General features: G+C 35.4%; 3 protein-coding genes across 4 annotated transcripts; 2 read left to right on the top strand and 1 right to left on the bottom strand.

The window, feature by feature from the left end:
- The first annotated feature begins 106 nt into the window (after window positions 1-106).
- On the top strand, window positions 107-7,314 carry mogat3b (monoacylglycerol O-acyltransferase 3b). Of its 2 annotated transcripts, none has more exons than XM_039658967.2 (8): window positions 107-241; window positions 2,496-2,585; window positions 2,704-2,811; window positions 4,214-4,284; window positions 4,398-4,602; window positions 4,700-4,874; window positions 6,845-7,029; window positions 7,160-7,314. In XM_039658967.2, the coding sequence occupies exons 1-8, from the start codon at window positions 226-228 to the stop codon at window positions 7,312-7,314; spliced, it is 1,005 nt and encodes a 334-aa protein (XP_039514901.2). In that variant the 5' UTR covers window positions 107-225. The 2 variants fall into 2 exon arrangements, with proteins under 2 accessions (XP_039514901.2, XP_039514900.2); XM_039658966.2 differs by having other exon boundaries at window positions 109-241; window positions 2,490-2,585.
- Window positions 7,315-8,078: 764 nt separating this feature from the next.
- znhit1 (zinc finger, HIT-type containing 1) lies at window positions 8,079-11,767 on the bottom strand. Its single transcript, XM_039658970.2, has 5 exons — window positions 11,631-11,767; window positions 11,241-11,411; window positions 11,056-11,135; window positions 10,168-10,337; window positions 8,079-8,942 (listed from the first exon to the last, which is right to left on the bottom strand). The coding sequence occupies exons 1-5, from the start codon at window positions 11,650-11,652 to the stop codon at window positions 8,921-8,923; spliced, it is 465 nt and encodes a 154-aa protein (XP_039514904.1). The 5' UTR covers window positions 11,653-11,767; the 3' UTR covers window positions 8,079-8,920.
- Window positions 11,768-16,069: 4,302 nt separating this feature from the next.
- On the top strand, window positions 16,070-18,393 carry LOC120469756 (uncharacterized). Its single transcript, XM_089130220.1, has 4 exons — window positions 16,070-16,250; window positions 16,348-16,538; window positions 16,965-16,992; window positions 17,132-18,393. Exons 1-4 carry the CDS (start codon window positions 16,085-16,087, stop codon window positions 17,203-17,205), a joined length of 459 nt encoding a protein of 152 aa, XP_088986346.1. The 5' UTR covers window positions 16,070-16,084; the 3' UTR covers window positions 17,206-18,393.
- The last annotated feature ends 942 nt before the right edge of the window (window positions 18,394-19,335 follow it).

The following is a 19,335-nucleotide window of genomic DNA, read 5'->3' as shown; positions in this document are numbered from 1 at the left end:
AAATGGTGAGTCATACGGACGCAAGATGCATGTGGCTGGAGATAAACACTAGATAGCCAGTCCTGATACTGCCACACACATTTACAATGGCGCGATTAGAAAGCGAATCGCTATCTGTTTGACCAATTGAACCGATCAAAGTGCAAAAAAGACAAACGCGAGGCTTCAGTCAGAGAATGTGAGGAAGAGGAATCGTTTGCTACAGGGATCACTATTGACCACTTAATGGGCACAGATAACGGTAGGTTCACGCAAATGTCAGTACTGTAAAAATGATTTGAAAATGATTTAAAACGCAGCTTTCAAAGTTTATACGTTTCTGGTTAAATATTAGGCCCAAATGTTTTTATGATCAATTTGCTTGTCTGTTATAACACCAAATGTTGCAAGTATGCACGTAGCCTAGATGGGCTATATTTTTAGTGAATAAAATAAATCCAACCGCGTATTTTAATTGCTGAAAGGTAATAATGCGGGTCAGAATGTCCAAATTAAGAAAAATATTTGCTTGTTGTCATATTACACTGAAGTTTTCAAGTGCCACGTTTACATTCAATACAACTATTTCATGATTAATGAAAGGCATTTGGGGATAGCTGTATACATTTTATTTTTTTATACATTTATATACATTTTAAATTTTATACATTGTACATTTACATTTTATTTCCAATTTATTTGAAGTAGTACAATCTGCTTTGTGATGCTGATAAGCACCATAAAAGACAGGTTGTAAAATAGAAAGCCACATGATGAATTAAAGTTCATTAAGATTGGTATTGTTTATTAACAATTACCTAATTAACTGCAGCCCATAGGCAATGTATAGTACATTACCCACAAAATACCATCAGGGTAACAGTTCAAACACAAACTTAATATAGACATAAACTAAACATAAAATGTCACAAAACAATGTATATAACTGATTAAGACGGAATTAAAAAAAATATAAAAGTGCACATGAGTCACGAGGATTTCTGGAAACATCTTTTTACAGATTTTCACAGTAATATATTGATTTTTACTAGTAAAACATTCAGTATTTATATATTATAATTTATAATGATAATTCATTCATTTAACAGTAATTTTTTTTATTCTTTAACTATAATTTCTCACTGTGTGTGATAAGGTAACTTACAGTTAAGCAATTTCCGAAGTAACATTGCTTCATTTTTTCCCTGTAAAAAAATTATGTACATCCAAAGTCTGCATCTTGAATATAAAGATAACACCTTTAGCTAAATGTCTCAATCTAAATCTAAATGTAGCACTCAAGATTTGTGATGTGCTGATATAGGAACAAAATGATGCCGAATTGATTCACAAACATCTTGTTTTTGACAAATAAAACATCAGTTGTCAGAAAACGAAGTGATGGGGTCTTCTCGAATGAGTAATGGATTTTGTGCTCTTGCACACATCCCAGGTACAACAAAAGATCTGAACTTCAAGTTGCACTTACCAACTACTGTTGTCAGAAATTAATTACTAAAGGGATAGTTGAATAAAAATGAAATTTCTTTCATCAATTACTCACCCTCATGCCGTTCCAAACCCATAAATCCTTTGTTCGTCTTTGGAACACAAATTAAGATCTTTCTGATGAAAGCCGAGAGCTTTCTGAACCAGCCATAGGCAGAAATATTCAAGGCGCAGAAATGTATTATCAGTGTAGGAGACTGACACGGCAGAGAAGAAATTGTTAAATTAAGCTGTTATTTTTGTTCGTTTTTTGTAAAAAGTATTCTCATCGCTTTGTAACATTAAGGTTATGCCACTGTAGTCACACTGACTATTTTAACAAATTTATTTACTATCTTTCTGGGCCTTGAAAGTTGCAATGATGTTTCTGCCTATGAATCTCATGAATAAAATCTCAAATTAGCTACACATTTAAAATCAGTCACCTTTGAAACCAAGTCAGGTATCCAAACACAGATACAGGTCACAGCGACATGCATCTACCGAGTCACTAAACCTATAACTAAAAGGCCTGTGATAGAATATAATGAAATGCATTAAATGTTAAATAACAGAAATTAAACAAAGACAATCACAGGCCATTTTTGTGTCTCCACATTTAAAATGTGGCATTTTAGTGCTAAGTTAAGGTTCATATCTATCTTGCTGCCTACTGAACTGAGACTGCCAGCTTGCCCAATGAAGGTATTTCACCTTGTATGATTTGTGATTTGCAGTGAGTGAATCTGACGGCTGAGGTCTCTGTTGCCTGCACAGGCTCAGGTCAATGGTTCAAATACTGTACTACCACCTGTGGTTACACATATTTTCCTAAACTATTCACAATTAGAAGTATTCAATTTTTACCATTATTTTACCACTTGCTTTGGTGAAATTACACAGTACAACTGGAGTAAACATGTGATTCGGATTCAGCAGTTAAAACACTGAACAAACTTAATGTGAGACATCTCATATTAGGTTTCCTCTGCCTCTCCAATGTTTTATCTATTTTTTATCAGTTTCAGATTTAAAGGAGAAGGAGGCGAAGTCTCAATGGAAGGAGTTTATCGAGGATATCAGTGTTTTACAACTGGTGCTTTCATTTCTGTTTTTAGGTGAGACCTGTTGCACGCACACGGGCGCACACACACAGAAAAAAACAACTAAGGAAACAAGTTACTTTGGGGTGCTATATGGAAATTTCCATGATGCTTCTCATGTGTGTTTATGCAGGAGTGGCCTGTGTACTGCTGATGATCTACTTGATGTTCACCTCTCTGTGGCTCATCCCCGTTCTCTACATCTCCTGGCAGATCTATGATTGGCAAACACCTGAGCGAGGTCGACCTATGACTACAACACTATGTCTGTTTCAGTTTGTCATCTGAAAGCACTGATGTGCTCCATAAACAGAATAAGGCAGTCGTGTGTTTATTAGTCATGTTTAATCAAAGCGTTTCAATCTATTTATTCAGCTACAGCAATAGTGATTTCCTGGAATGATGCGTGTTATACTTCTGCAGCGGGGCATATTTGGCGTAGGATTTTCTACCGGACCAGCCACACTGTGCTGACAAGCTGCGCATAAAATAAATCGCGTGCGGTTTTGTTGCGATTAATCGTGCAGCCCTAAAAACCTGAATAACTTTCTTCTGAGGAACACAGAAGATGATATTCTGGGGAATGTCTTAGTCAATGGTCACCAAACCTGTTTGGTTACCAAAGATCTTTTGTTCCGCAGAAGAAAGTCAGACAGATTTGGAACAACTTGAGGGTTAGCATATGATCACAGACTTTTCTAGGGCAAAAACTAATGATTATTAATCGACAAGTTGGACGATTATTTCTTTGATTAATCGGACTTGAAGACAAGTTTCCTTTTTTTATTTATTTATTTACAAAACATACTATTATGCATCCTGCCCAATGCTACCCTTCAAACAAACCTGCCAACTGAATGCTATGAAAACATATATAGTGAATATATCTATATATGCTATTTGCAAAAGAGCTATGTGCGAAAAGGGTTGTTTAAATGTAAAAAAAAGTCTGAAAATATTCAATAACTACATGATGTTATACCATTACAGTTACCAATCTAATAAAGTACTTGAATTACATGTTGACTTTAAAACTAAATTTAGTGTTCAAAAACAGATATTTAAGCAAAATAAAAGATTTTGCACTGAATATTAATTGTCTCGCTCTCCAATGTGATTTTTGACACACATGAAGTTTAACGCAGACTGTCAGGACAAATCTTAATGCAAAATGGAAACATTTTGCGTGAACTTACAGATAAGGATATAACCGTAAAATAAAAGTTCTGCGCTGAGGAAAGATGAAATGCATGACTTGGCAGTTAACATTTATTATTCTTTGGATTCCTGAAAACACTTCCAAACTTTTACGTTTATTTTCATTACTTCATTGCTCATTACTTATCTAATTTTAAAATTAATGAAGGAAAAGAATGCCTTGATCTTATCATGTACTTTGATGGAGTATCATAAACTTGCTGAGAACCCCTAGTGTTTTATTTCTTTATTATTATTATCTTTACTTTTTATTTACTTTCAATTTCTAATCAATAATCGTATTATCAATTAGTTTCAGACCTAGGATTTTCCATCTAAACTCACAGGTTGACCTAAGATCAATTCAATATGAAATATATTAAAATAGCTTTCATTGTCTGATAGAATTGAAAAAAAAAAATGCTAATGATTTATATGTCCACTAGGTGGCAGAAGAACAAAGTTTGTGAGAAACTGGGAAGTATGGAAACACTTCCGAGACTATTTTCCTGTGAAGGTAAATAGCACAATCATTATACCCAGTTACTGAAAAAAAAACCTTGAATCTTCTTTGTCTCCTACCCTTGTTGTTCTCTCTTTATCTCCCTCTTTGACTCGCTATTCCTTCAGCTGGTAAAGACTGCTGAACTGAATCCCAGTAAGAACTATATTTTGGGTTGTCACCCTCATGGCATCATGTGTGTGGGAGCATTCTCATGCTTCGGCACAGACCATAATGGATTTGCGGAAACCTTTCCTGGAATACGCTCCACAATTGCAATCTTGGCTGGACTTTTCTGCCTTCCTCTCTTCAGAGAATATGTTTTGTGTGCAGGTCAGTAAAAAAAAACAAAACAAAAAAACGGCTACAGCAACACTGAGCGAGAAAGACAAGAAAACAAAGTGTTTCTCTAACTGTTTCTCATTTTCAGGTCTGTTGCCTGTTAGTAAGGAGAGTTTGGATTACTTGCTGAGCCGTACTGGTGTGGGTAACGCTGTGGTCATCATCATTGGTGGGGCAGAGGAATCACTTACCTCGTCTCCAGGAGTAAACACAGTAGTCATGAAACACAGGAAAGGCTTTGTACGACTGGCCCTTAAGCATGGGTGAGAAAGAGACAAGAACAAGACTAGAAGATTGAGCACCAGTTGATTGAAATATAAAGCCCTAGTTTAAACCAGTGGTTCTCAACCAGGCCTTTGGGAAAACTAGTTTCATTTCACCAGTATCTTAATTTCTGACCCCTCTCCCAAATGCTCTAAATCAGTGGTTCTCCCTTTCTGATTCCAATAGCTCCTAATATTTGTGACTTTGCCCATTGTCAAATATGATATAAAAGACCACCAAGATGTTTCTGGTGCTTCTGCTGTAATAACAAAGCCGCTCATTTCCAAACTTTTTTATTCACAGAAACTATGAGAGGCAATTCTTTTAAAATAATTATAATTGCATTCCATAATTTCAAATTTTCTTTTTTTTAATCTCATATATTTATTACATGTTTTATAACCAATGAATTTACATGACTCTGGTAATTTGCAATTGCATTTTTTAAATGTATTTATTTTGTCTCACAAATAGCAACTACTCTACTATTCTAATTTATTTCCAATAAAATATTCTAGAGCTTGAACTAGGCAAATTTCTATTCATTATAAAAATGTCCAAGACTTTTCCAGGTCTATAAATCATACTTGTGAATTTCCGTTGTATATCTGGGTTTTCCAAGACCATGAGAACATGTTTCTTAAATAAAAATGGCCATTTTTGAGGGAACAAACTAAAATAAGTACAATGGCAACATACATTTTGCCGAGTATATATTTGCATATATTATTTTAAACCCTATTTGTCTTATTTTATATAATATTAAAGGGATAGTTCACCCAAAAATTTAAATTCTGTCAGTTTTTACTCACCCTCATGTTGTTCCAACCCCGTAAGACCTTTGTTCATCTTCAGAATACAAATTAAGATATTGCCAGCCCCGAAAAGTTATTAAAGACATAGTTAAAATAGTCCAAGTGACTACAGTGGCTCAATCTTATGTTTATCAAGCAACGAGAACACTTTTTGAGCGCAAAAACAAACAAAAATAATGACTCATCATCCTTCTCTTATTCATCCTTCTCTGTGGGCCTCGAGTCAGTTAAAGGGTAACTAAACCCCTGGTCAGAGCCTGACTCCACCCACTGGCAATATTTGAAAATGCTGAAAAAGTGGGCTGACCCCAGCGGAGATAGAGGGGACGAAATAGATGCTAAAACACTCTATCCTGATCATTTTCAATACTCTCAATTCCAATTCCCGACTCCCTACAGTGGTTCTGACGACACAAGATGGTTTTTATACTGCCAAGAGCTTAGCTCGCGTGGTGAGCTGAAACCTGCGTACGTCACGAAGTGCGGAACATCCAATAGGAAAATTCAACTGCAGTAGTCACCGTTCAACCTGAAGAGGGCAGAACTAATATGTTTTTACACCATATATTGTAGAAATTGAACACTTTATAAACAAATGTCAAAAAAGTTACTCGAATCAATGACTGGTATTAATAAAGATCCATTCTTACGGATCACTAACTAAAAAAAGTTGGTTTAGTGTCTGGTTACTCTTTAATGTAGTGTGATACCGTAGAGCTACGTCACACATAGGCTCACTATTGGTGTGTGATGCGTTTGATGTACAACAACAGAAGCTTACGTTTTTACACTAGTGAACTCACTCGAGGGCCACAGAGAAAAAAATGAATAGTTGAATAAAGTCGTTATTTTCTGGGTTTTTTTTAACTATCCCTTTAAGCGTTGAAAGTTTGCTGCCCCCAGGTTGAGAAACACTGCTCTAAACAGAGGATGGCAATAATTTGAACTAGAAAGTCAGGAGGCAGAACTTGAATGAAACCGAATTGGAGAAATCAATTGTTATTGGAAATATCAGCAATAACAACTTGAAAGATGAAATAAAATGTACACATTTTAAGCTGCAACTGCCAACTTAAATACTTTTCACTTTCACGTTTGATTTGACTGCATAATCGGTTTTTTTTTTCTGTTTTTCTTTTTTGCTGTGTACTCAGGGCTGACCTGGTTCCTGTGTACTCCTTTGGCGAGAACGAGCTGTTCCCGCAGGTTGTTCTGTCTGAGGGCAGCGTGGGTCGACGGCTACAGGCTCTCTTTAAGCAGATCATGGGTTTTGCTCCTTGTCTCTTCACTGGGGGGCGCTGGCTGCTCCTGCCATTCAGACGTCCTGTCACAACCGTGGGTCAGTTTCGAAAGACTTCTCACATCAATATTTTCTTCTCAAATTATTTTTCTGGTAGCGACACTTACCAATCTGTCTGCTGCTGAATCAGTCAACTGTTGTATGATTGCAATTCCTTCATCTCTTCCAGTGGGCCATCCCATTACTGTGCCTCAGGTTGAAAGTCCATCTCAGGAACAGGTGGATCATTACCACAGTTTATACATGACGGCTCTGTCTGAACTTTTCCACAGACACAAGACCAGCTGCGGACTGGCAGAAACACACGAGCTGCGCATCATATAGAAATGTTGGAAAACACAAAGTTAATGAAACCGCTGTCTGGAATATAATGTGGGACAGATACGAGAAGAGGAAAATGTACATATTTTTGTACTGATGCCATGTGAATGTTTTAGCTTTTTAGAATTTCTCCAAAATGATGCTCCAAGCTCATTATGAACCAAATTAATGAATGCAATTTTATGCTCTATTCATATTGAACTGTGTATGTCCCTTAAAGGAGTAGTTCACTTTTAAAAAAAAACTTTTGCTGATAATTTACTCAGCACCATGTCATCCAAGATGTTCACGTCTTTCTTTCTTCAGTCAAAAAGAAATGAATTTTTTTGATGAAAACATTCCAGGATTTTTACCATATAATGGACTTCAATGGGAACCAAACGGTTCAAGGTCCAAATGATAGATTCAGTTCAGCTTCAAAGGGCTTTAAACGACACCAGACGATGAATAAGGGTATTATCTAAGACCCTTCGAGTCATGACTCAAAAAAAGATTTGTTCATTTTGATGAACGAGTTTGAACAGGAGAGTCACGAACGCTCTTCACAGAACAGAGCAAGGCGAGCATTTGTGCTTATAAAACTTAAACTTTTTTATTCATTTTTGAAATGACCGATGGTTTCGCTAGATAAGATACTTATTCATCGTCTGGTGTTGTTTAAAGCTGCTTTGAAGCTGCACTGAAACTCTCATTTGGACCTTGAACCGTTTGGTTCCCATTTAAGTCCATTATATGGTAAAAATCCTGGAATGTTTTCATCAAAAACCTTAATTTCTTTTGAAGACTGAAGAAAGAAAGACGTGGACATCTTGGATGACATAAAGTGGGTGTAAAAATGAGTAAAGTAAAAAAGAAAGTGAGTAAAAAAATAAATAAAAGTGAACTAGTACTCCTTTAACAGAACACACAAAAGAAATCAAATGATTGCTAACCTTCATCACAGTAACGTTACTGTTTTAAAGTAATTCCTGCTAAAGCACTAGAAATGTAATATTAGTTTATTGTTAGTGCAATCATGGATATATGTATGAAGAAGTTTGGGGGTTGTATGGCATTATTACAGTTCAGAATTATTTTAATATTGGATGCATGGATGATTTTTTAAACGTATTTTGATGCTTTTACCTTAAATTCGGTGATGCCATTTATAATCACAAAGTCTTAAAAGTACCTCTCAATGTATGTCAAACAGATCATAAAAACAGCACATTTTTACCACATCTATTCATTTATTTGTTTCAGACAACATTTTATAACAATAATATAAACAATTATGTACATATATTTACATACAAAAGCTTGACGAATATTTTACATTGAATTACAAAACAAGAGCTGGTTTTGTGTGTGTTTGGCAAATGTTCTATCCGTTTCATCCGATTAAATGGACTTTCAATTGAAGTACTGCCTATTTGTAGTACAAAGGGGTGCATGGCCGATATTCATTATTTTAGTAACCAGACCTAGGACTGCTAGTAATATATGCCTCAATATGTTTATTGTGCAGGTAAATAGCGGTGATGCTTTTGAGGAACATAAGCTTGTAAGAGTGCAGTATGAACCATTAGCTTGCTTTGCTTTAGATAGGAGTTCAAGACAGATGAACCGATCATACCGTCCACTTTAGACACCTGAAAAGACAAGCACAATTTACACTCAATTGATCTTGCTTAAATCAGTTTTTCATATGCCTTACTGGTGTATCATCTTGACCTTTCATTGTTTCATCTTCTTGACCTGTCATTTACTTACCCTCATGTTCTTCCAAACCTATATCCAGTGTTGGGGAGTAGTTAACTACAAGTAGCGAAGCTACTAACTTAACTAAATTTTTCAGTAGCTTGGCTGTAGCTCAGTTGCTTTTTAAACAGTGTAGCTTTTCCAGTAGCTAACTACTTTTTGCAGCAAGTAGCGGTGTAGCTCGAGCAAGGGCTACATTGTGTTTGTCGAGCCTGCGCAAATCAGCGAGATGCTATATTCTTCTTCTTGTTAGATTGCAAACTCATATTTATTTTGCCATTACCGCCACCTGTTGTTTAATCACGCATCTTGTGGCTTACGGTTCACTGACGTACAGAAGTGTGTTGACACACACATGATGATGGAGCAAGACGTGACGTGACGGCAGATTTGGAGGATGGAGAAACAACTAAAGTTAATTACCCATGGCATTATTTGTCCAAGTTTTATGAGAAAATGTTCTACATGCAATTTACGTTGGATGTATATTTTGTTCTTGCAATGTTGTTGGCTATTTGTTGGAATTTTGCACTTTTGACAAACATTCTGAGATATTTGGGTGTTGTGTGTAATAAAACAATACTTTTTGAGATCATAATTTTATTGCATTGTTTTAAACACTAAATGTTTTAAGTAAAACATTTAGCGTTTAAAACAATGCAATAAAATTATGAATTCAAAAAGTATTGTTGTCCCCTTCTGTCCTTCCTTAGACACTTATTCAGTTATTAATAATATACGTTGTTCAGAAAAGCAAAAGTAGTTTCAATGTAGCTAGCTACTTTTTGATAGTATCTTGTAGTGTAGCTAACTACTTTTCTAAAAGAGTAGCTTGACTGTAGTTTAACTACTTTAACTTACGAGTAGCTTGTAGCTTGTCAAACTACAGTTTCAGAGTAGCTTCCCCAACACTGCCTATATGACTTTCTTTACTTCTAGAAAAAGTTAAAACATTCTTCAAAATGTCTCCCGCAGAAAAAAAGAAAGTCATACAGATTTGAAATTAGATAACAAAATTGAGTTGTCTTATTGTTTAAGTTGTGTTCCTATTATCCGATATCGCTTTTGAGAAAGTGTGTTGCCTTCCAGCCACAAATGCATGAGCGAGTGTGTTACCTGGTCTCGTGGTGTGTTCCTAAACATCGGACACAGCAGTAGCGAGATCCACACGACACACAGGTGTAGTTTGAAGGGAAGCCGCACACTGCACAGAAATGACGCTGAGGAAACTTAGAGGGCTCAGCACATGCAGTCAGATAGTTTGGACCCTCACTAACACTCAAGTCCTGGAAGAAAAAAAGAAAACAAAAAAGGTGTAAGAGGATGTTGATGGCATGGAAATATTTCCAGGACTCCGAAAAGAAAAGTAGCAGCAGCCTAGATTATTTTAGAATTAATCATAAGTTTGTGTTGTGACATTGTTATATTATGCCCTGGAACTTTACTTCAGAATATTAATATTTACATCCTGTTACAGTCCTGTACTGTCATAACAGTAACTATGCTACCATGATTTATGAGTAATTTGCCATTTTAAAGGGATAGTATACTCAAAAATTAAATTTACCATTACTCATCCTCAAGTTGTTTCAAACCTGTATGAGTGTCTTCTGTTGAACACAAAATAAGATATTTTGAAGAATGATGATAACCAGACAGTTGACGGTACCCAATAACTTCCATTGTAGGAAAAAAAATACTGTGGAAGTCATTGAGTACCGTCGCCAAATGTATGGTTATCATCATTCATCAAAATATCTTATTTTGTGTTCAACAGAAGAAAGAAATTTATACAGGTTTGGAAAGAGGAAAAAACTTGGAAAGTAACTGATGGCCAAGTTTTATTTTTGGGGTGAACTATCTCTAATGGTCCTACGGATCATGTTCTTTATGTTTTTTTCCGGTCTTTTTTGAGATTCCGTAACGTTCACCATAGAAAAGACAGGGTTGTGTTGGACTTTTTCAGCACGCAATACTAATGAGTGAAAGATGCGATTGCTTCACCTCCTCCTCCAGAAGCGTCTGGAAGTTTTTGCGGAACCTCTGTTTAAAATGATCACCTCTTGTCTTCTTCCTCCGCTTGCCTTGAAATTAAAAGACAACACAACCGTCAACGCAACATACTCGGATACAGTTCGATATATTAATACGTGCAAATGGATGGGGATTGAACGATGCAAAAAACAGACTCGATTCGTTGCTCTCGTCGAACTGCGGCAGCCGCTTGACGAGCTGCGGGAGGCTCGCGTGAGGGTCGTCCTGGAAGTTGTCTTTCTCGAGCGCCTCGAGCTGGCGGGTCAAACGGCGCTGGCGCGTGGCACTGTCCAGCACACGCCGTTGGCCGGGATCCTGCGAGCGGACTGAAGAGGACAAATCATGCAGCTGGATTTACAATGCTTAAGTTACCGAATAGGGCTGATAGCGTGATGATGAATAGCTAGGCTGTTTACATGTTCTGCTGCAAATAACAAAACACGGGGCTGGGAAGAGATTACGAGTATTGCGTTATATTTATTTAGGCCTATTCATTTTTTTTTTACCATGCACTATTATCAGACAACACACCAAGGAAAACATACCGGCTATTTTCTTCTCCGCCATGCCCGGAAGTTTACTAAGAGATCCTTCTTCTTCTTCTTTGTTTTTAAGGGCGGTTGGCAACCAGCTTTTGGTGCATTACCGCCACCTTCTGCTCCGGAGTGTGAATCAGACATTAGGCTTACAATCTAATTTCCACATTAAAAAACAACAACAACAACAACAAAAAAAAAAAAAAAAAACCCCACCGTATTACTCACTCACATTCACTAATTTCCCTACACATTTTCCTATATCCCTATTTATCCTCATAACCGATCATACACACCAGTTTCTCTTAAAAAAGTTAACAATTGGCCTATTCTAACCTGTGCTCTGTCACCTATATTCAACACTCCTTTTAATGTTAATTCAATCTTGTACCCCTAATTCCCTCAAATTATTCCTCATTATCACTCTCTGTAGGCCTACCTCATACCTCCTACATCTTATTATTATGTGCTCCACTGACTCCACTTCCTGACACCACACAAGCCTGTTTCATGTTTTCCTATAATTTTCAGTGATTTGTCATTATTACAGTTTCCTCTCTTCCTAGCCCACCACCTAATCTAGTTATTTTTGCACTCTTTTGAATTTGATATAAATGCCTTTCTCCTCTCTGTCCCATCTTTCTTGCCACATTTTTAGGCTAAGAGATCCCGATATAACCACTCTTTTTCTTGTGTTGATTTCTTTTACTGTCTATGGTTGATTTGTGGTGGCAATCTGAGTGTGCACGACTGACATCTAGCAAACTGGAGAGCCATGATCGTCCGGCTAAAACAGCGGTTCTTGCCTTATTCGCAGGGGCCCACTAGATGGCCCCAGTTACAGGGGGTGTAGCCTATTACATTTATTGTTAATACTACTCTAAATTAATAATTAAACTGCTAAAGATCTGCTAAATAACAATATATCAGGCTACAAGTGCCTACTCTTGAGGAAAAATAGCCTGGCTATAACCATTGAGCTCTCACATGGATGATGATTTTTCACAGTGTAGTTATCTTGGCATTGACATTTTTAAATTAGTCAGTGCTAGACTAACTGTCCGCAGATCAGAGGATGATGATGATGATTAGGTCTATATAGCCTACACTAAATATAACTTAAAACATTGAACATTAACTTAAAGGGACATTTTGAGATAATACTTCAAGATATCCCACTGCAAGATTTGTAAGTAGGCTACTTGTGTTAAATCATTTGTAAATGTGTTTGAGAGAGGTTAAAACAGGAGTTAAACACAGACTGGAACATGAGTTTATTTTGGTTAAAAAACAACAAAAAAACAACAACATCAACAACAAAAAAACAGAAATTTTTAAGAAGAATTGTGTCAAGCTTGTTTAGATCACAGGTTATTTTTTGAACTTTGCACTTTCTATATTGTTATAGTGCTGTTTTCATTTTATTAGACTAAGTGTAGGAAAGAGAACTTAGGCCTATACAATAATACAGTAACACAATTAGGCCTATTTTGTGAAAATCCATACTGTAGCTATCACAAACCTTTACATACAACTGCCTATTAAATTGTTTAATACAATATTTATTTTCTGCTGTCAATTATTAGCCTACATAAGCAGCTTACAGACGCATGCAGCCAAATGTGCTGTAACTTTTAGAGGTTTATTCACGCAGTAGAGTCAAAAACGAAAGAGAAAGAACATTAAGCTTGAATCAGCCTAAAAACGAAAGTGTTGCTCAATACGCCTTATTCACGGCAGCGCCATCTTTGATTTTTAATGAGAATGAAAGCGAGGCTGTGAGGGATAGTCATGCATCTCTTCAATGGGCTGTACTGTTATTTAATGTGTTTTCGGATTGTTCTGCTCATGAAACACTGAAAAAATATCTTTCCAAGAAATTTCAGTTGACAAAAAACTCCCGACAATGTAAGCTGTGGAAAATCGTAAGTAGCCTATCTAGCAGTTTTATTCAGCTTTTTACAGCGGATGCCATTGGAAACACGGTAAGTCTATCCCTCACAGCCTCACTTTCATACCTGTCATGGCGCTGCTCTGAATAAGGTGTATGACTCATGATTCAGCGCTCAGCCAGACCTTACGCTACACTTTCGGCCTCTGAAGAAGAAGAAAAACAGTAAGTATAGGCTAGCCTAGCAGTCTGTTGGCTATATGCTTCATTATGCCTTATTTTAGCGATGTATATTTTTGTATCCCTCTGGAACTTAACCTGCTATTTGTGAATGAGATTTTAAAGTGCATTAGTCTTATCACAGAACTATAAAAAGGAATGGAAATCTTCCATTAATGGTGTTTTAGCCGAAATGAAATATCAGAAATAGGGTAGACTGGTACAGTTGAGACACTTTTTGTGTTTTGATTTTTCACACAAAAATAGATACTGAAAAGACCTGAATTTCCACATGATATGCCACATGACATTTCATTAGCTTGTAGACTAAGATATTATCAATCAATATTACTCATAAGTAGTTTATATTTTCCACAATTAGCTCATAAAAATAAGGTGCTTTTTGTTTCAACTTTGTCTCAACTGTACCCATATGTGGTACAGTTGAGACACCATGGTACAGTTGAGACACCCATTTTTATTGATGTAAAGGTAACTAATCGTTCATTGAAAATATAATAAATAAAGACAAATAAAGAAAAATAACAATTGGGCAACATTTGTTTGTTTATTCATCCATTTAAATTCATTAATTTTATTTTAATTGGCACTGGTTAAATTTTATAAAACAAAAACAATATATTTTATATATTCATTAATAATACACAGTTTAATGATCACAAATACCAAATTTTTATTGATTGATCAAAATTGATTGATTACCAAATTGATTGATTCAGGTGTGCCTGACCTCAGTAGTCATGGCAACAATAATCAGACACACCTGAAATAATCAAGTTTGGCCAATAATAGCAGACAGGAAACAAGGAGCTGGCTTAAGTTCAGGAAGTAGTGCAGCTGTGCATAAGGTCAATTAGAGAGCTCTTTAATGCAATTCTTACTAAAAACTGATTTAGAGAGCTCTCTGATTCAATTCTTACAAGTAAGAATGCAATTGCAGAGCTCTCCAATTCAATTAGAGAGCTCTTTAATGCAATTGTTACTATAAGACTTCAATTAGAGAGCTCCACAATTCAATTCTTACTAGTGAAAATACAATTACAGAGCTCTCTAATTCAATTATTACTAGTAACAAATACAATTGCAGAGCTCTCTAATTCAATTATTACAAATACAATTGCAGAGCTCTCTAATTCAATTCTTACTAGTAACAATTACAATTAGAGAGCTCAACAAATGATTTTTTACTATAGTCATATGTCACCATTGACTTCCATTCATTTTTAATTACAGAGCTCTCAAATTGAATTGTTACTAGTAAGAATTACAATTAGAGAGCTCTACAATTGAATTGTTACTAGTAAGAATTACAATTAGAGAGCTCTCTAATCCAATTACTACTAGTGACAATTGCAATTAGAGAGCTCTCTAATTAAATTCTTACTAGTAACAATTCAATTAGAAAGCTCTTGAACTGAATTTAAGAGCTCTGCAATTGCATTATTACTATAGCAATTCATTTAGAGAGCTCTCTAATGCATTTAGTAAGAATTAATATTAATGAAGAGTTCAGATGCAAAAGTCTAAGTGCCATTTGAAATTTTCTTCTAAAATGATCATTTTTATCAAGCTTGTATATTTAAGTTCAGTAATTTCACTTAAATGGCAATGAAGATTACCTATTAATTGTCATTTAAGCGAAATTACTGAACTTAAATATACAAGCTTGATAAAAATTGTCATTTTAGAAGAAAATTTCAAATGGCATTTAGAGGCTTTTGCATCTGAACTCTTCATATATAGATCTAAAGGCCAAATTTCTATAGAAAAAACTAGTTATTTCTTATATAGGAGACAGATCTTATATGTTAGTTCTTATATGTTATACAGAATACACACCTCACATCAAACCATTTTACTCTAGCCATATGTCACATTTTACTACTTCAGAGGCCTATAAAGACCTCATTTCTAATAAGTAGAAAAAACAAATGGTTAGTTCTTATAGGGGACGTCCCATACAGTATTCACACCGTATATCACACAGGATATCAAACCATTTTACTGCAGCATTTTGGAGTTATGTCACATTATTCGACTTCAGAGGCCTAGAAAGTCCTTATTTCTAATAAGTAATAAAAAAAACCAATGGCCACTTCTTATAGTAGACGTCCCATACAGTAATTAGTACACACCTCATATCAAACCATTTTACTGCAGCGTTTTTTGTCGTTGTCACATTTTACGTTTAAGAACGTTTTAATGAAAGTTTGGGTTACTGAAAGGTTAAGATGTAACTATTAAAACACTGTCTTTATTAGGAATATTCTAAATTGTATCTGTTCTTTAACTGTTTTATCTTTCTCTTCTTATTTTGGACTTAGGACAGACAATGGATTCTGTTGAAGATGAATTCAAGGAAAGTCTTCGTAAGAAAGTATCTGGTCTGAATGAGGTCTCCAGTGAGCAATGTCAAGCCATGCTGTTTTTCTGCCCCATTGTTTCTCGTGCTGGAACTGACATTGACGCTGCAATGAAGCACCTTGATCATATTCCAAGTGGGAAGCTAGATTAATAATAAAACATAATTAATTCAATTAACCGATTTTGTTTTTTTATGATCCAATTAACAATCCACTTTTAACTGCCTTACAGCTGTCAAGCCAATCATCATGGTGATACTCCATTCTACGTTTGACCCTGAGAGAGTTATCCCAGACAGCAACAATGCTATACAGAGAGAGAACACACTTGCAGTGGACTGTCTGATTTTTGATAATAAATTACTGATATGTCAGAAGAATGATAATGCAATTGTTAAAACTGCACAGCTCTTCAAATCAAAGGTAGGCATGCGATAATGCGTTCCTGTTAAAAATCTAGCAAAGGTTTTATATTACAATTTTTTAAAAATGTACAAACACTGTACTTTTATTTATAAAAAATAAATACATACAACATAAATACAGGGAGGTAGGGTAGGCTAAATTTGACACCTTTTTCTCTAACTGTTGTAATCAATCTCTTTATATATTTTTCTCGTTTAGAAACTTGTGGAAAGCTATAGTGTATTTTTCTTTTTATTTGCTATTCCAGAAATCAGGAATGCAATAATCATATTTGCTGTAGTCTTTATTGAAGTTGACCCATTCATGACAACTTCTTCTTCTGAAACCAGCAAATGTGTGAAAAGGGTCCAAAGTGAAAGTTGAATGTGTGTTTTATTGTAGTTAACACAATATATTCATACAATATATTAATTTCCCTTCCAGAAACTGACTTCATATCACTGCTTGAATTGTAAGTATCCCAAGCAATTTTCACTCTTAATGCAATATCGGTATTAATTATGGTTATAAAAATAAATGAAGGAATGTGAAGGAATAAAACAAAAATCTATGGTATTATATTTTATATAAGCTGTCTTTCATTCTTGCAGATCATGGAGATCGAAAGTCACTCACAGTCCAGAAAGCTACAAAACATTTTTCTTCTTCTTGTATTTTAATTTAATTTTTAGCAAAAAAACACTTTGTTCTTTCAAAATGATGTGTTCTCATTAATTCTTTCCTCATTGTCGTTTTTGCACTTATTGGATATTTTTTAGGTTAACAGCGTTGTTGTTATTTAATCCTGTGCTAATTGACACTGTCTGCCTCTCATTTACAGTAATGAAGAATGAAATTAGCATTTTGTGATTTTCAGCAGTAACTGTCAGCTGCTCAAATTATCCTATAAATGTCAACACCATACATAAATATCACCAAAACTACATGTATAGTAGACAGCATGATTAAATTAAATTTTGAATATAATTTATCAGGTAACAGGTTATAATGATGCTTAGAAATGTCTATGTGAGATGTAATTCTATAGGAAAGAAGCTAGTCTATGCATGAACTTCACTTTTTAAATAAGTGTTTTGTGATTGAATAGTTGAGGCACAAACAGTCAACAGTCATTTTCAAATCTGCTAATGTTGCATGTCACTGTTAAAAAAAACAGTCTAGCCTATATAAACAGCTGTTTCTTGCCACTTTTCATTCATGTTGTTCTTTAATTTTTCCTTTTATTTCTGCTTTACTCAGTGAACTATTTCATTTCCTTGTTCTCCCACATATCCATGTGATGATCTGCGGCTGGAGTGCCCGCTTGAGCCTCTGGGGGGCACTCCTTCCTAGTTTATTGTTTCATTCATGTTTTACCCTGGACTGATTATGGTTTATTTCATGCACCTGTGTTTTATTATCTTGTTTAGTGCACCTGTCTTAAGCCCGAGTTTCCCCTTTGTTCGGGGCTCAGTATTGTGTGTATTGTCTGACTGCTTCGAGTGTTTTTCTAGTATTTCCTAGTTTCCTAAGTATTTCCTAGTTTCACGGTTCCTGGACTCTCTGCCTGTATGGTCTTCCCGTTTGCCTAATCCCTGAATTGTTTGATTGCTGATCTGGACTGCTTACCTGGTTTTGACCCCTGCCTGTTTCCTTGTACCGGTCTCTGGATTCTCCTCTTTAATAAAGCCTGCGTTTGGATCACCTCTGTCCATGTTCCATGTGCAGTTTCATGACAATCCATGTACCCTCAGGACTAAACAAATTTTCTGTAGATTTTTAAGTATCTCATATATTAATCCTTGTCTTGTTGACTGGCCACTTAATAAAGCTGTCAGAGAGTCTGTATAAATAACTGCATTTATTGGCTTAACTTTAATGCAAAAATACACTGGTAAGTACACTGGTTCTTCTTGCTGTCACAATCTGTAGCACGCACGACGAGACGGAATATGAACTCAGAATAGTATTTATTTGATCTTCATAACACTCAGAAACAGAGAGAAACAGGATAAATTGCATGCGAGAACCGACAAGGGACATAACAGGGAGTTTAAATAAGTCAAACATAATGACTGACAGGTGATATTTATATGTAACCATAGAAAACAAGGAGATAATAAGTAACCAAGGAAACCAAAACTAAATGGAGCAGAGAAACAGGAACTAAGTGAAACAAAACAGAATATTAAATAATATTATGATTTATTTACTTAATATAAAACAAAATTCCAAAAGACACTTGTTGCACTGTTGTATCCATCACACTCACAATCGTAGAATACTACTGTCATGTCTTCTGCCATGTTGATTATATTGGGAACAATAGCGCTCTTGTGAAAGCTGCAATATTACACTAGGGAAACTGGGATATTCCTATTAGCTCAGATGCAGGGAATATAATTTAACTAATTAATAATGATCGGGAATCACAGTAAAAGACTGTAAAAATGCTACAGTGAAAAACTGTTAATTGGTTAACAGAATCTTTCCTTACTATACGGTAAATAACTGTGATAGATCTTAAGGTAAATTTCATGAAAAACGTAAATCAACATTCCCACAATTCCCCGCGTGACACTCCACACTTGAAATATTTTTGTTGAAATAACTTGTTTCTTCATAGTTTGCTAAGTCTTTTTCTAATCAGTTACAGCCCATTCTCACCCCCAAGCAGAGGTGGAAAGAGTACTGAAAATTTGTACTCAAGTACAAGTACAAGTAGTTGCTAAAATATTACTCGATTACAAGCAAAAGTACTGGTGTTAAAAATGTACTTAAGTAAAAGTACAAAGTACCCCTCTCAAAAACTACT

The sequence above is a fragment of the Pimephales promelas genome, chromosome 4 (genome assembly GCF_988280905.1).
Source record: "Pimephales promelas chromosome 4, fPimPro1.hap1.1, whole genome shotgun sequence".
Classification (NCBI taxonomy): Eukaryota; Metazoa; Chordata; class Actinopteri; order Cypriniformes; family Leuciscidae; genus Pimephales; species Pimephales promelas.
Note: the sequence above shows the minus strand (reverse complement) of the source record. Positions and strands in the feature narration are given on the sequence as shown.

Excerpts from the sequence above, each read along its gene's own strand:
- LOC120469756 (XM_089130220.1), top strand. The coding sequence starts at position 16,085 with ATGGATTCTGTTGAAGATGAATTCAAGGAAAGTCTTCGTAAGAAAGTA. Across the intron at positions 16,251-16,347 it reads GCACCTTGATCATATTCCAA|CTGTCAAGCCAATCATCATG; the intron begins GTGGGAAGCTAG and ends ACTGCCTTACAG. Across the intron at positions 16,539-16,964 it reads CACAGCTCTTCAAATCAAAG|AAACTGACTTCATATCACTG; the intron begins GTAGGCATGCGA and ends TTTCCCTTCCAG.
- mogat3b (XM_039658966.2), top strand. Across the intron at positions 2,586-2,703 it reads GCTTTCATTTCTGTTTTTAG|GAGTGGCCTGTGTACTGCTG; the intron begins GTGAGACCTGTT and ends GTGTTTATGCAG. Across the intron at positions 4,603-4,699 it reads AGAATATGTTTTGTGTGCAG|GTCTGTTGCCTGTTAGTAAG; the intron begins GTCAGTAAAAAA and ends TCTCATTTTCAG.
- znhit1 (XM_039658970.2), bottom strand. The coding sequence starts at position 11,652 with ATGGCGGAGAAGAAAATAGCCG. Across the intron at positions 11,412-11,630 it reads GGCGGAGAAGAAAATAGCCG|TCCGCTCGCAGGATCCCGGC; the intron begins GTATGTTTTCCT and ends TGTCCTCTTCAG. Across the intron at positions 8,943-10,167 it reads GGAACACACCACGAGACCAG|GTGTCTAAAGTGGACGGTAT; the intron begins GTAACACACTCG and ends TTGTCTTTTCAG.